Source organism: Apis laboriosa, unplaced genomic scaffold (genome assembly GCF_014066325.1).
Source record: "Apis laboriosa isolate Shangri-la unplaced genomic scaffold, ASM1406632v1 scaffold33_cov142, whole genome shotgun sequence".
Taxonomy (NCBI): Eukaryota; Metazoa; Arthropoda; class Insecta; order Hymenoptera; family Apidae; genus Apis; species Apis laboriosa.
The window spans coordinates 676,529-689,334 of record NW_025222887.1 but is presented as its reverse complement, the minus strand read 5'-3'; the positions used below and the strand labels follow the sequence as shown (position 1 = coordinate 689,334).

General features: G+C 18.7%; 1 protein-coding gene across 1 annotated transcript; it reads left to right on the top strand.

Moving 5' to 3' along the window:
- Positions 1-479: 479 nt before the first annotated feature.
- On the top strand, positions 480-12,172 carry LOC122714570 (protein transport protein Sec24B). The gene is made up of 17 exons (XM_043936014.1): positions 480-613; positions 1,298-1,444; positions 3,693-3,839; positions 4,853-4,999; positions 5,274-5,389; positions 5,620-5,722; positions 5,825-5,951; positions 6,118-6,227; positions 6,374-6,605; positions 6,695-6,852; positions 7,472-7,697; positions 7,915-8,244; positions 8,517-8,627; positions 9,522-9,694; positions 10,887-11,222; positions 11,375-11,478; positions 11,841-12,172. Exons 2-17 carry the CDS (start codon positions 1,322-1,324, stop codon positions 11,950-11,952), a joined length of 2,655 nt encoding a protein of 884 aa, XP_043791949.1. The 5' UTR covers positions 480-613; positions 1,298-1,321; the 3' UTR covers positions 11,953-12,172.
- Positions 12,173-12,806: the final 634 nt, after the last annotated feature.

The window sequence follows — 12,806 nt, the reverse complement described above, 5'->3', positions numbered from 1 at the left end:
ATGACTTATACTTTAAACTTATACTTTAAACTATACTTTTTTTATGATCTTATTTTCTATTTTTTTTATATAGAATAATATCAAAAATTATTTTACAAAAAATATTATAAATAGCAATACTGTTTAAAACAATTGCATTTTACAATATATAATGTATACAATGTATACATAAAAACGAACATTTTTCTTTTTTAATTTTCTTTGGAATAGAGATATAGTTTGATTCAAATATAATATCATATTAATATTATATAAATATATATATATTAAGTTTTATGAAATTATATATATATATATATATATATAAGTATATATACAAATATATATAATCTTTATAGAATTTGCAATGTAATTATGTATATGTAAATACATATCTCTAATAAATTAATTATTTTAATTACACAAGTATATAAATAGTTTGTGATCAGTCCACTAATTAAAAAAGGCGCCACAATCTGAGCTGCCACGTAATGTTGTGTGTCGCGTTGATGAAGTATAATATTTTCGAGGATAATAAACTACGAATTATTCTGTAAAAAGTGTAATGTACATTTCATTGTGCAGTGTCGAATAAAGTTTTTATCATATATTCTGTGTTAATCTCGTCCAAAAGGTGAGAAATTTTTTTTATTATTGAAAAGATAAATAAAACCATAGACCACGATATTTCTACTTGATTATGACGTTTTAACCTTTTCGGATTTCTTTCTAATCTTTTAATATTTGTACAATTAATTAATTAAATTAGTTTTTTGAAAATCAATATTAATATATATTAATATAAATATTTACATTTAATTTTGAAATATATATATATTACTTTTCAATTATTGATAACTATTAATATTCAAATAGTTTTCAATAATTAATAAAGAATATTAATATTTTTAATATTCAATATTAGTTATATTAATTAGTTATATTAAAGAATATATATTATATCTTTAAATTGAAATTTTTTTATATTTTAAAGATATTTTTTAAATACTACAGTTAATAAAATTTTAAAAAAATAAAATATATTTAATATATATTATATAATTAATAAACATTATAATTAATATACATTATATAATAATTAAATATATATTATATTATAATGTTTTTATTTTTTTTTTTTATTAAGTGTATACATACTTTTTATTTCTTTTATTTTAAATTTTTTATTTATAATATTGATTTCATTTTCTTCACTTCATTTTTATATATTAGAAATATATAGAATATATTTTTATATATTCTAAAATTTGTTTAAAATAATAATTAAAAAAAAAGAATATTTAATCTTTTTTTTTAGTATCTAAGTCAGCTATCAAATCCAATGAGTATGCCACCAGATTCTATGAATAAACGATATTCAGAATCATATTCTGATCAAATGAATCATATAAATAATCAAATGAATATGATGTCTACAACACAACTTGGTTATAATAAACTATGGGTAAGTAATAAACATGAATATTTTAAAGCAGTTTTACATTTTATATAAAATTATATATAAAATGTATTTTATAATTTTATATTAATGTAATTTATAATATTAAATTTGTCCAAAAAAATTAATATATTTTATATATTATCTTTTATATAATAATTCAAATGAATCACGTTTATTATAATATTACATTTATATAAGATATATATTATACATATATATATATTTTTTTTTTCAAAGTCTTATGAAAATTTCTTATTAAAACTTATATTATAGTTATTATAGTTTTTCAAAAATTAAAATATATTGTTTGATATGAAGATTATGATTATTTGTGTTGATGATTTTTTATGTTTAAGTTTAATTTAATTGTTATAAATTTTCCATTGTAAAAAATGATCAAATTAATATAAATACAGAATATTTATGAGAAGACAATTTTTCGGGAAACCAAAACAAATACAAAAATTGATATATAAAGTTGATATCAATTAAAGCTTATTTATTAGTTATAAGTAAACTGCAGATATTTATGAAAAATTTGAATCTACAAAAACATACAAAATGCACATAACAAAAAGATACAAAATATTTAAATTAGAATATACATTATTATATTTGAGAAATAAAAAAATCTTTAAGCTTTAAGCTTTTTTCTTTAATTATATTAATTATATTAATTGAATTTTGCAGAAATTTCTGTGATTTACAAGCAATTTACATTAGATAAAACAAAATAGAGACAGAATAGTTTCATTCTATCTTCATATTTATCTAATGCAAATTAAAATTGTTTATAACTTAAATATAAATAAGATTTTTTTTTCAATCTTTTTTATAATAATTTTTATATTATTGCATTGTTTTGTTAATAAATTATGATAAATAAAAAAAAAGTAGAAAAATTAGAAAATTAATTTAAAAAAAATTATTGAATTACAATATTTTTATCTACTCATAATTATGAAGTATATTTATTTTTATTTTTATTTTGTTTACTTAATTTTTACTTAATTTTGTGTATAGAGTCATTTGCATTAATATTCTAACATTTTAATATGCAAAAGATTATTGTTGTATAATATATTTGCTATAGATATAATGAATTGATCTTTTTTTTAAATATTTTTGTAATAAATAGAAAAATTTAATATATTTAATACATATAATATATATAATAAAGTACACATATATATAAATTATACAATATATAATATAAATATACAATATAAATTATACAATATATATATTAAATATAGAATATAAATTATACAATATATATATTAAATATGTATATTGTAAATGTATATTTCAATATATATTTCAATATTTTTTGTGATTCGCGATCATATATCTGTTCGAAAATGGCGCTTGAATTAACTGAACTGCCACGTAATGTTGTATAGTACGTCGATAAAGTGTATTTTTTCCAATAATAAATGTGAAATTATTATTGTGAATTATTGTGAAAAATGCAATATGTATTGTGTAATGAAGTTTAAATTTTTCTTCATATTTGTATAATAACTTTATTTAAAAAGTGAAAAATTTTTTCCATGTTAAAAAAAGAAAGAAAATTTTGGGCTTTATAATACAAACTTTTCTGTCTTTTCTTGATTTGTTTTTGATTTTTAATAAATCATTAATTAAATTTGAAATTTAATTAAATTAATTTTTGAATATTGAAATATCAATATTATCAATTAGTTTTTTTTCATATTGTATAAGTAATGTCATTAACTTTATTTTTTCAGTTATTAAAAACTGTTTAGTAATTGACAAGGAATATTGTTTCAATTTTATTTTTATAAATCGATTCAAATTTTATTAAATTTTGAAGATATTTTTTAAATACTGCATTTAATAAAAGATTATATAAAAGAAATATTTAATATCTTTTTTTTTTTTTGTAAATATTAAATGTATAATTTCAATTTTAATTTATATATTTTTTTTATTATATTTTTATATTATTATATATATTATTTATATTATATTAAATTTATATATTTTTTTAATTTTTTTATTTATAAAATTTATCACATTATAAGTGTTTAAATTTCAGATTTTATTGAAATAATTTTTTTATATTTATTTTTGTATTTTTGTGAAAATTTAAAATATTTTATTTTTATAATTTAAAATTATAATTAATATATAATATATGTTGTAATATATAATATAATTAAAAATATATAATATATGTTGTAATATATAATATAATTAAAAAAGAATATTGAATCTTTAATTTCAGTATCCAAGTCAACCATCAAATCCAATGAGTATGCCACCAGATTCAGTGAATAAACGTTATACAGAATCATATTCTGATCAAATAAATCATGTAAATAATCAAATGAATATGATGTCAGCACCACAAGTTGGGTGTAATACATTATGGGTAAATAATAAAAAAAAATGTTTTTAAAGCAATTTTTTATCTTATATAAAAATTATAGACATATTTAATTTTTATATTTTATATAAAATTATTAAAATGCACAACATTAAATGAAAAAATTATGATTTTTTATGTTCTTATCCAATAATTTTTTATTAAATTTGATTAATTATTATAAATTTTTATTATTAAAAAAGTGATAAATATAAATCAACATAAATATAATAGAATATAAATATAATAGAATCATGCAATTTATAAAAATTTATTGATACAAGTTTATTGATAATTAATTAATATTTAATATATTATGAAATAGTAATAAGATGTAATTTTTAATATTTTTTAAAAAATTAAAACATTTTGTTGATTAAATATCTTCATTATAAATATTTTTCAATATGTATTTTTATTTAAAAAAAATTATTTAAAAAAACAATATTGTAAAAAATAATATTATAGATTATATTATATTAATTAGACAATTAATTATAATATAATTATATTATATTAATTAGACAATCAGTTTTGAAAATTAACTTTATTTATTGTAAATAATATTATTTATTATTTATTAATATGTATCGATTATGTGAATTATTTATTACTTAATTAAAATATGATAATTTATTAATTTATTAAAAAATTATGAGCATATATTATACCTAAGAAATTGATTAAATACAATATAGTCATATTTTATATGACTAATTGTGATATTAATATAAAAGTAAATATAGATCATAAATTTTAATAACTTTAATTGATTATATTAAAATAATAATTGATTGGTTTTTTTATTCATTTATTTAATATTATTACTGTTATTTTCTTTTTCTTATTTTTCGTTTGTAATATCTTAAAAATAAAGAAAGGTCAAATGGATTTTTAATAATTAATGCTTTTGTTTTATTACAAAATTAAAAAAAAATATCTGTAAAAAAGTGAATAAAGTATGTGATATTTTTATAATATTTGGTTGTAATTACTGAAGAATGTTTGATCTTTTTTAGTATCCAAATCAGCCACCAAATTCAATGAATATGCCACCAGATTCATTAAATAAACGATATCCAGAATCATATCCTGATCAAATAAATCATTTAAATAATCAAATGAATATGATGTCTGTTACCCAACTTGGCTATAATAAATTGTGGGTAAGTATAATATTCATTTTATTTATGTAAAAAATTTTGATAATTTAAAAATTTTCATTTAATTCTTTATAATTTATTAATATTATATATTATTTTAAAATAATTTCATTATGTTTTTATAACTTAATACATAAATTTTATATAATTTAATAAAAATTAAATTTATTTAATTATTTATTTAATTATAAGTATTTAGCAATTAATTATTGTTATTACTATTATTCTTTTATTGTTATCTTTATTCAAGTAACATTATAGATCTATTTTGTCTTAGGGAATGGAGACTATTGATCTTTTACAATGTCGAAATGTTCTACCTGTAGAAAAAGTAGAGTCACCAAAAATTAAACTCCATCAAGAGTTTTTAGACAGTGTGAATTGTAGTCCAGAGTAAGTATTTCTTAGATAAAAAAATATCGTAAAGTTTAAGATTTATAATAAATAATAATTATAAAATATAATAATATTATTGTATATATTAAATAAGTTCATTAAATAATAAGTATAGCATTATTATTAAATTAATTAATTATTTAATTTACTATTGTAATATTGATTATTTTTTTAGTTTTTATTATTTCTAAGTTTTAATTTTAATGATTCTGTGATTTTTTTTTTAGTATTTTCCGCTGCACACTTACAAAGATTCCTGTGTCAAATTCTTTGCTACAGAAATCTAGATTGCCTCTAGGAGTTTTAATACATCCTTTCAAAGATTTAAATGTAAGTAAAATATTTTCTCTTAAATGTGAATATAGTAACATATAATATTTTTGTATTTTTGTATAGTCTAATTTATTAATAACTATATTATTATACTTTCAGCATTTACCAGTAATACAATGTAGTACAATAGTTCGTTGTCATGCTTGTAGAACATATATTAATCCGTTTGTATATTTCAATGATTCAAAAAGATGGAAATGTAATCTTTGTTATAGAATAAATGAGTGTAAGTATAATTTTTTTATATTTTCAATTTGTGTATATATATATATATATATTTAATTAGTTTTTTTGATATATATTTTACATGAAATTATTTTTATATGAATATAAAAAAAATAAAAAAATAAAAGAAAATAAAAAAAAGTTTTATATTAATAATATTTTTATAGTACCAGAAGAATTTCAATTTGATCCTGTAACAAAATCATATGGAGATCCATCAAGAAGACCAGAAGTAAAAACTAGTACAATTGAATTTATTGCATCTAGTGAATATATGGTAATTATATATTAATATATGGTAAAAATAATAAATAAGGAATAAAATTTATAGAAACATAAAAAAGTTAAAAAAACATTTTAAATATATTTAAATATAATACATAAATTGCATAGAAATTAAATAAAATAATAAATATGTTTAAGCTACGTCCACCACAGCCAGCTGTGTATTTGTTTGTTTTGGACGTTTCGAGATTAGCAGTAGAAAGTGGTTACTTGAACACAGTTTGCAACGTAATTTCAGAAGAATTATCAAGACTGCCAGGTGATAGTAGAACACAAATAGGATTTTTAGCAGTAGATTCTGCTATACATTTCTTTGGCATACCTGACAATGTATCACAACCTCAGGAAATGATTATGCTTGATATTGATGGTAAAATTATGTTCATTTTTTAACATATTACATTTTAATAATTATTTACATATTATTTTTATATTTAATCATAAACAATATTTATACAGATGTATTTCTTCCATGTCCGGAGAATTTAATTGTCAACTTAAAAGAACGAGAAGAATTAGTAAAAGATTTATTAACTCAGTTACCCATAAAATTTCAAGGAACTCATGACACAAATAGTGCATTGGGTGCAGCCCTGCAAGCTGCATATAAACTTATGGTATGTAAAAAATATAATTATTTTATGGTGCTATAACAGAGTGAAATATGAAAAAAAAGACAGAAAATATGGACTTATTATTATCAGTATTCATCAGTTTTAGATTTATTGTCGAGTTTGTATCTTAAGGCATCAAGAAAGAATAGTTTGAAATATATATATATATAATTAATGCAAGTGAATAATATACAATAGTGAGATGATGTTCAAACTTTCTTCTAATGCTTCTAATGCGAATAGAAAATATTGCAATTTATTCAAAGAAATTATATTTTGGATCAGTACCATTTAGTTGTCTGCATAGATAGAATGGCGAGCAATCATAGATAACGAGTAATCTAACACTATAAATAATATAGCAGAATTGATTCAGTAGGATTTAAAGTATCAAACTTACTCCCTTATATTTACTGTCTGTGATGAAAACAATCTAAACATTGTTCTAGATTCTTAGACAAGTTAAATCTGTAGATAAGTTAGATATATGAGTTATAACATTTTAAAGAAAACATTACAATAAAATCTAATATTAAAAATAAATCAAATGAAAACAATATAAATTTATTGTTAAAAAAAAGAGAAAAAATATATAAAAAATAAATGAAATATTTTATTTTAGTCACCAACTGGTGGACGTGTAACCGTTTTCCAAACTTGCTTACCAAATCTAGGACCAGGTTTATTGCAAGCAAGAGAAGATCCAAATAACAGAGCAAATAAAGATGTACCGCATTTAAATCCAGTAACAGATTTTTACAAAAGATTAGCACTAGATTGCAGTGGACAACAAATTGCAGTAGATTTATTTTTGTTAAACTGTCAATATTGTGATCTATCTACTATTTGTACGTATTAGTCTAAATTATTGTTTTTATTTCTTAAAATGCATTCGCGCGCGCGCGCGTGTGTATATGTGTATGGTATTTTTATCAAAAAATATAATAATTTATTTAAATTTATTTATTTAAATCAATGCTGTCATTAATGCATAAACATGAATATGTATTTAAATATATTAAATATAATTTTATTATTATAAAATAACATTACATTGCATTTTAGCGGGTATGTGTAAATTTTCTGGAGGTTGCATATATCATCTTCCATTATTCCGCGCTTCGAAACCACAGCATGTGGAGACACTTGATAGAATATTGAGGCGTTATCTTACTAGAAAAATTGGTTTCGAAGCAGTAATGAGAATACGATGCACACGAGGATTGAGCATTCATACTTTTCACGGAAATTTCTTCGTGCGATCCACTGATCTTCTTAGTTTGCCTAATGTTAATCCAGATGCTGGTTTTGGAATGCAAATCTCCATAGAAGAGAATCTTTCAGATGTACAAAATGTTTGTTTTCAGGCAGCTTTACTTTATACATCAAGTAAAGGTAAATATATCTTTGTATCATTATTTGAATAATTTTATATTTTAATAATTATAACAAGGATTTAAAAAATAAAAAATATTTTTAAAGAATATTATGCATAATATTTATATTATTTCGTTTAATCTTTAAAAATGTGTATTAGCATTTTAAATATTAAAATATAATTATACATATAATAAATAAAAAAATATATATTTATATATACATATATATTTTTTAATTTTTTAACTTTAATTTTAATAATTTTAATTTAAAAAAATATATATATATAGGTGAAAGAAGAATTAGAGTACACACATTGTGCCTACCAGTAGTATCTACTTTGTCTGATGTTCTTCATTCTGCTGATCAACAATGCATAGTAGGCCTACTTTCTAAAATGGGTAAGATTTCTTTTTTTGATATCTATTTAATGTATATTTACTTTCTCTTTTTTGCATCCATTTTTTCATGTTCAATTTTGGTAATAAATTTTTGATTTCCTTATTTAATGTTTTTTTCTAATTATTCTGTTACATATTATATACACATTATATACAGTCTTGTATACTTATATTTTTTATATTTTTATTTTGATTTTTTTTTTTTTTTGAAACTTATTTATGTTTTTTCATTAAAATATCTCCATTTTTTGATTTTATTGTTTTTTATTTTCTATCCCAACTAATTATATTTTTTGTTCCTTTCTGTTATTCTTTCCTTTATTTTTCTTAGATATTTATTTTTCTTTTTCTCGTTAAAATAATTTTATTGTTCTTTTTCTTTTTATTTTAATTTTATCTTTTTTTTTTATCAGATACAATATATTTGGAAATATTTATTATTAAAATAAAAAAAAAATACTGTTGTATAAAAATCAAATATAAATTTGATTGATTATTTTTGATAGATTTAATATATTAAAATATTATATTTACAAGATTACATAATATTGCATATTAGTTAGAAAAGAATAAATAAAAAAAAGAATAACTTTTTTTGTTTCTATTCTGGATGAAAATTCCACATAGTATTTAAAAAATGAAAGGAAAGTTAGGAAGAAATATATAGGATATTTTGATTCAATATTTAAACAATCATAAATTTAAACATATTTATTGACATAAAATTTTTGAACAGCAATCTTACTTATTTTATATGTATTATGTAGTTTATATTTTAGTAAATTTTTCTTCAAATTTTCTTTCTTCAATTTCGTAAATTCATATAATTAATTATATTTGCTTTCTTTGTGTCGTTTTTAATGTTTATATTCGTGTTTGATTATATATTTATAGCTGTAGACAGATCTCAGCAATCTTCTATATCTGATGCAAGAGATGCTCTAATAAATGTGGCCATAGATGTTTTATCAGCCTATAAATTGTCTCAATCAGCTGCCTCTGGTGGACTTCTTGCTCCAGCAAGTTTAAAACTATTACCCCTTTACATTATTGCTTTACTTAAATGTGTAAGTATTAATTAAAAAACCAATTTTCATGTCATTATATTTATGTAGAATTATAAAACTTTAATATATATTCTTTGTATATTATATAGATCATATTATATTGTTATAATAATAATTTTAAAAATTATATTTTATTATATTTTAAATATTAATATTTAAATATTTAATAATTTTAAAATATTTTTAAATTTTCCAATAAATTTTTCAGTAAATTTAAACTATTTTTTGATCAGCAATATCTATTGAATAATTTTCTGAATTCTTCATAAAAATATTCTTTATTCTAAATTTGAAAAAAATCAGAATTATCTTTAATTTTTAAAGATAAACTTTTTTAAAAATATAATATGATTCTAGTAGATATTTATAATATTAGATTTTTATATATGAATATAATTTTAAAGATTTTAAAATGAATATATAATTAAAGTAAATATATTAGAATATTTTATATAATCTTAAGATAGAGGAAAATATATTAAATTTTATACTTTTGATTATTTAAAAAAAATATTTTTTTATAGTATTTTTCATTTTTGAAATATTTGAATGAAAATGTTCATTATATTCATCATTAAATATTTTTTTTATAATTTTTTAATTTTTTTATTTTTTTTTAATTTTTTATAATTTTTTACAAAACAAAAGTTAAAAATTTGAAATAATTGTGTGTTTGTATGCATGCGAGCATACATGTGTATGTAAGCGCGCGCGTATATAATATTTATTTCTAATATTATAATATATAAAAAAAATAAATATAAATTATAATGAGAAAATATATTTAAAATAATTTTATACATTAATGTATATTATATCTCTTTTCTCATAATATTTTTTTGTCTAAAATCACGTATTTTATAAAATATATTTTGTAATATATTTTTTCATAAGCTAAAGATAGAAATTCTGCTTTTGAAAGTGTTTTGTATGAGAAATTCTGTAAGAATCATCTATAAAAATTTTTGATCAATATTGTTAAAATAAAATATACTAATATCTTCCACATATGTGAATTTATTATAAAATATTTTTTCAAATTTATGGTTGATAATACTTCTTTCAATATATTATGTAATATATAATCATTATTATAATCATAATAATTATCATTATCATTATTTTTTTTAATGTTCTAAGTAAAAAGTTAATTTAGTAATTTTAAATAAAAATAAAAAAAATATCTTTTCAGATTGCTTTCAGATCAGGAACAAACACAAGACTTGATGATCGAGTGTTTGCAATGTGTCAGTTAAAAACTATACCATTGTTTCAATTAATCCAAATGATTTATCCAGATCTTTATCCTATTCATGCGCTTGAAGATAGAAATGCGAAAGATATCGATGGTAAATTATGCCCACAACCACCTAGATTGCATCTTTCTGCTGAGAAACTTGACTCTAGGGGTGCTTTTCTAATGGATACTGGAGATCAGATATTTATTTTAATCGGCAAAAATATTCATTCTTCGTTTTGTTGTAATGTGCTTGGAGTTTCTGCTTTTCCATCAATACCAGAAGAATTTGTAAGTTCATATTTATATATTTATATATAATTCATTACGTGATTAATCGACGAATTCTTAATAAATGCTATTTAATTTAATTCACTGAAATTTGATTCAATGAAAATGAATTTTTATTCAATGAAAATAAAAAAGAAATATTTTTTTCCCAGTATGAATTACCAGAAATTGAAACAACAGAAAGCGAAAGGTTACGAAACTTTGTATTTAGTTTGCAAGAAGAGAAACCCTATCCAGCTTCTATACAAATTATTCGGTGAGTTTTTTTATTTTTATGTATAGAAAGAATTATGTTTTAAATACAAAATATAGTAAAAAATATAAATGAAATACTTGATAAAAAATTGTTAATATTTTAAACTGTTATAATTATATAAAAAAAAAATCATCACCAAAAATATTCAATCATATAACAATTACTCTGATCTCATTTTAAAGAGTAAAATCTATTCATATTCCTGAATTCTTTTTTTTTTTTCAAAGTTGTTTTAATATGATGTAGCATATAAAAAAATAAAAATTTCTTCTTAAAAATTTAATTTGCCGAGATTAATTAGCCGAACGAAATTATTTATTTAATAAAAAATATATTCAAAATTTTAAACTTTTAATTTTCAGGGATGACAGTCATTTTAGGACACTTTTTGTTGAGCGATTAATTGAAGATCGTTTTGAAAATTCTTTGAGTTATTATGAATTTTTGCAACATCTTAAGACTCAAGTGAAATAATAATAGAAGAAATTATTTTGGGATTAATAAATACGGAAAGTATATAACAAACAAATCTTAACATGCAAAAGTCATTGTTACAGTGAAAGTGCTTAGCAATTGTGAACTGTGTTCAAAAAATACGAACTTTTTGAAAATAATTGTTTGATCAATTAATTAGAATGAAATACTTAGAGATATAAAAAAATCATATATGTATGTGTATATATACATATATATATACATATATGTATAATATATAAAATATATATACATTTTTGTGTATACATACAGATATATGTATGTATATTGAAAATTATATGTTTATACATACATATATATATATATATATATATATATATATATATATATATATATATATATACACGTTTTGTAGGAATGAATGTTATTTTTATTTTAAGAAACTTTGAAGCATTTAAATGAAATTCAACTGTAATTATTATTTTATTATCACTATAATAATAATATAATAATTGTTGTTATGCTTTTTTCTTGTAATCTTTTTGAGCTAGTTAAATGAATTTTTATATTTGTTTTGTTGCTAGAATTTGTAATTATTTGATTTTGTTATATCTTTCTCTTTAAAGAACTGCCAGAATTTTTTAATTTCGAATCCACTTTTCAGTTATTTTGCTTTATATAATACATATCTGAAATGTAATAGCTTGTTTAAAAATGATCAACTCAGATAAATAACTAGCTACAAAAAGTTTCCTTTTTGGTCAAAATCATTTTGTAAATAATTGTTATATATTTTACGTATACTGGAACAAAAATTTTATAATAAATTATGAATTATGATTTATCTTTAAATTGCGTAACATACCTAATTTTTATATCATGTATACATTTAT

Bases quoted from the DNA above. Each gene is read 5' to 3' on its own strand.
- LOC122714570 (XM_043936014.1), top strand. From the start codon at position 1,322: ATGAGTATGCCACCAGATTCTATGAATAAACGATATTCAGAATCATAT. The intron at 5,952-6,117 runs GTAAGTATAATT...ATATTTTTATAG, and splicing joins TTGTTATAGAATAAATGAGT to TACCAGAAGAATTTCAATTT. The intron at 6,228-6,373 runs GTAATTATATAT...AATATGTTTAAG, and splicing joins TTGCATCTAGTGAATATATG to CTACGTCCACCACAGCCAGC.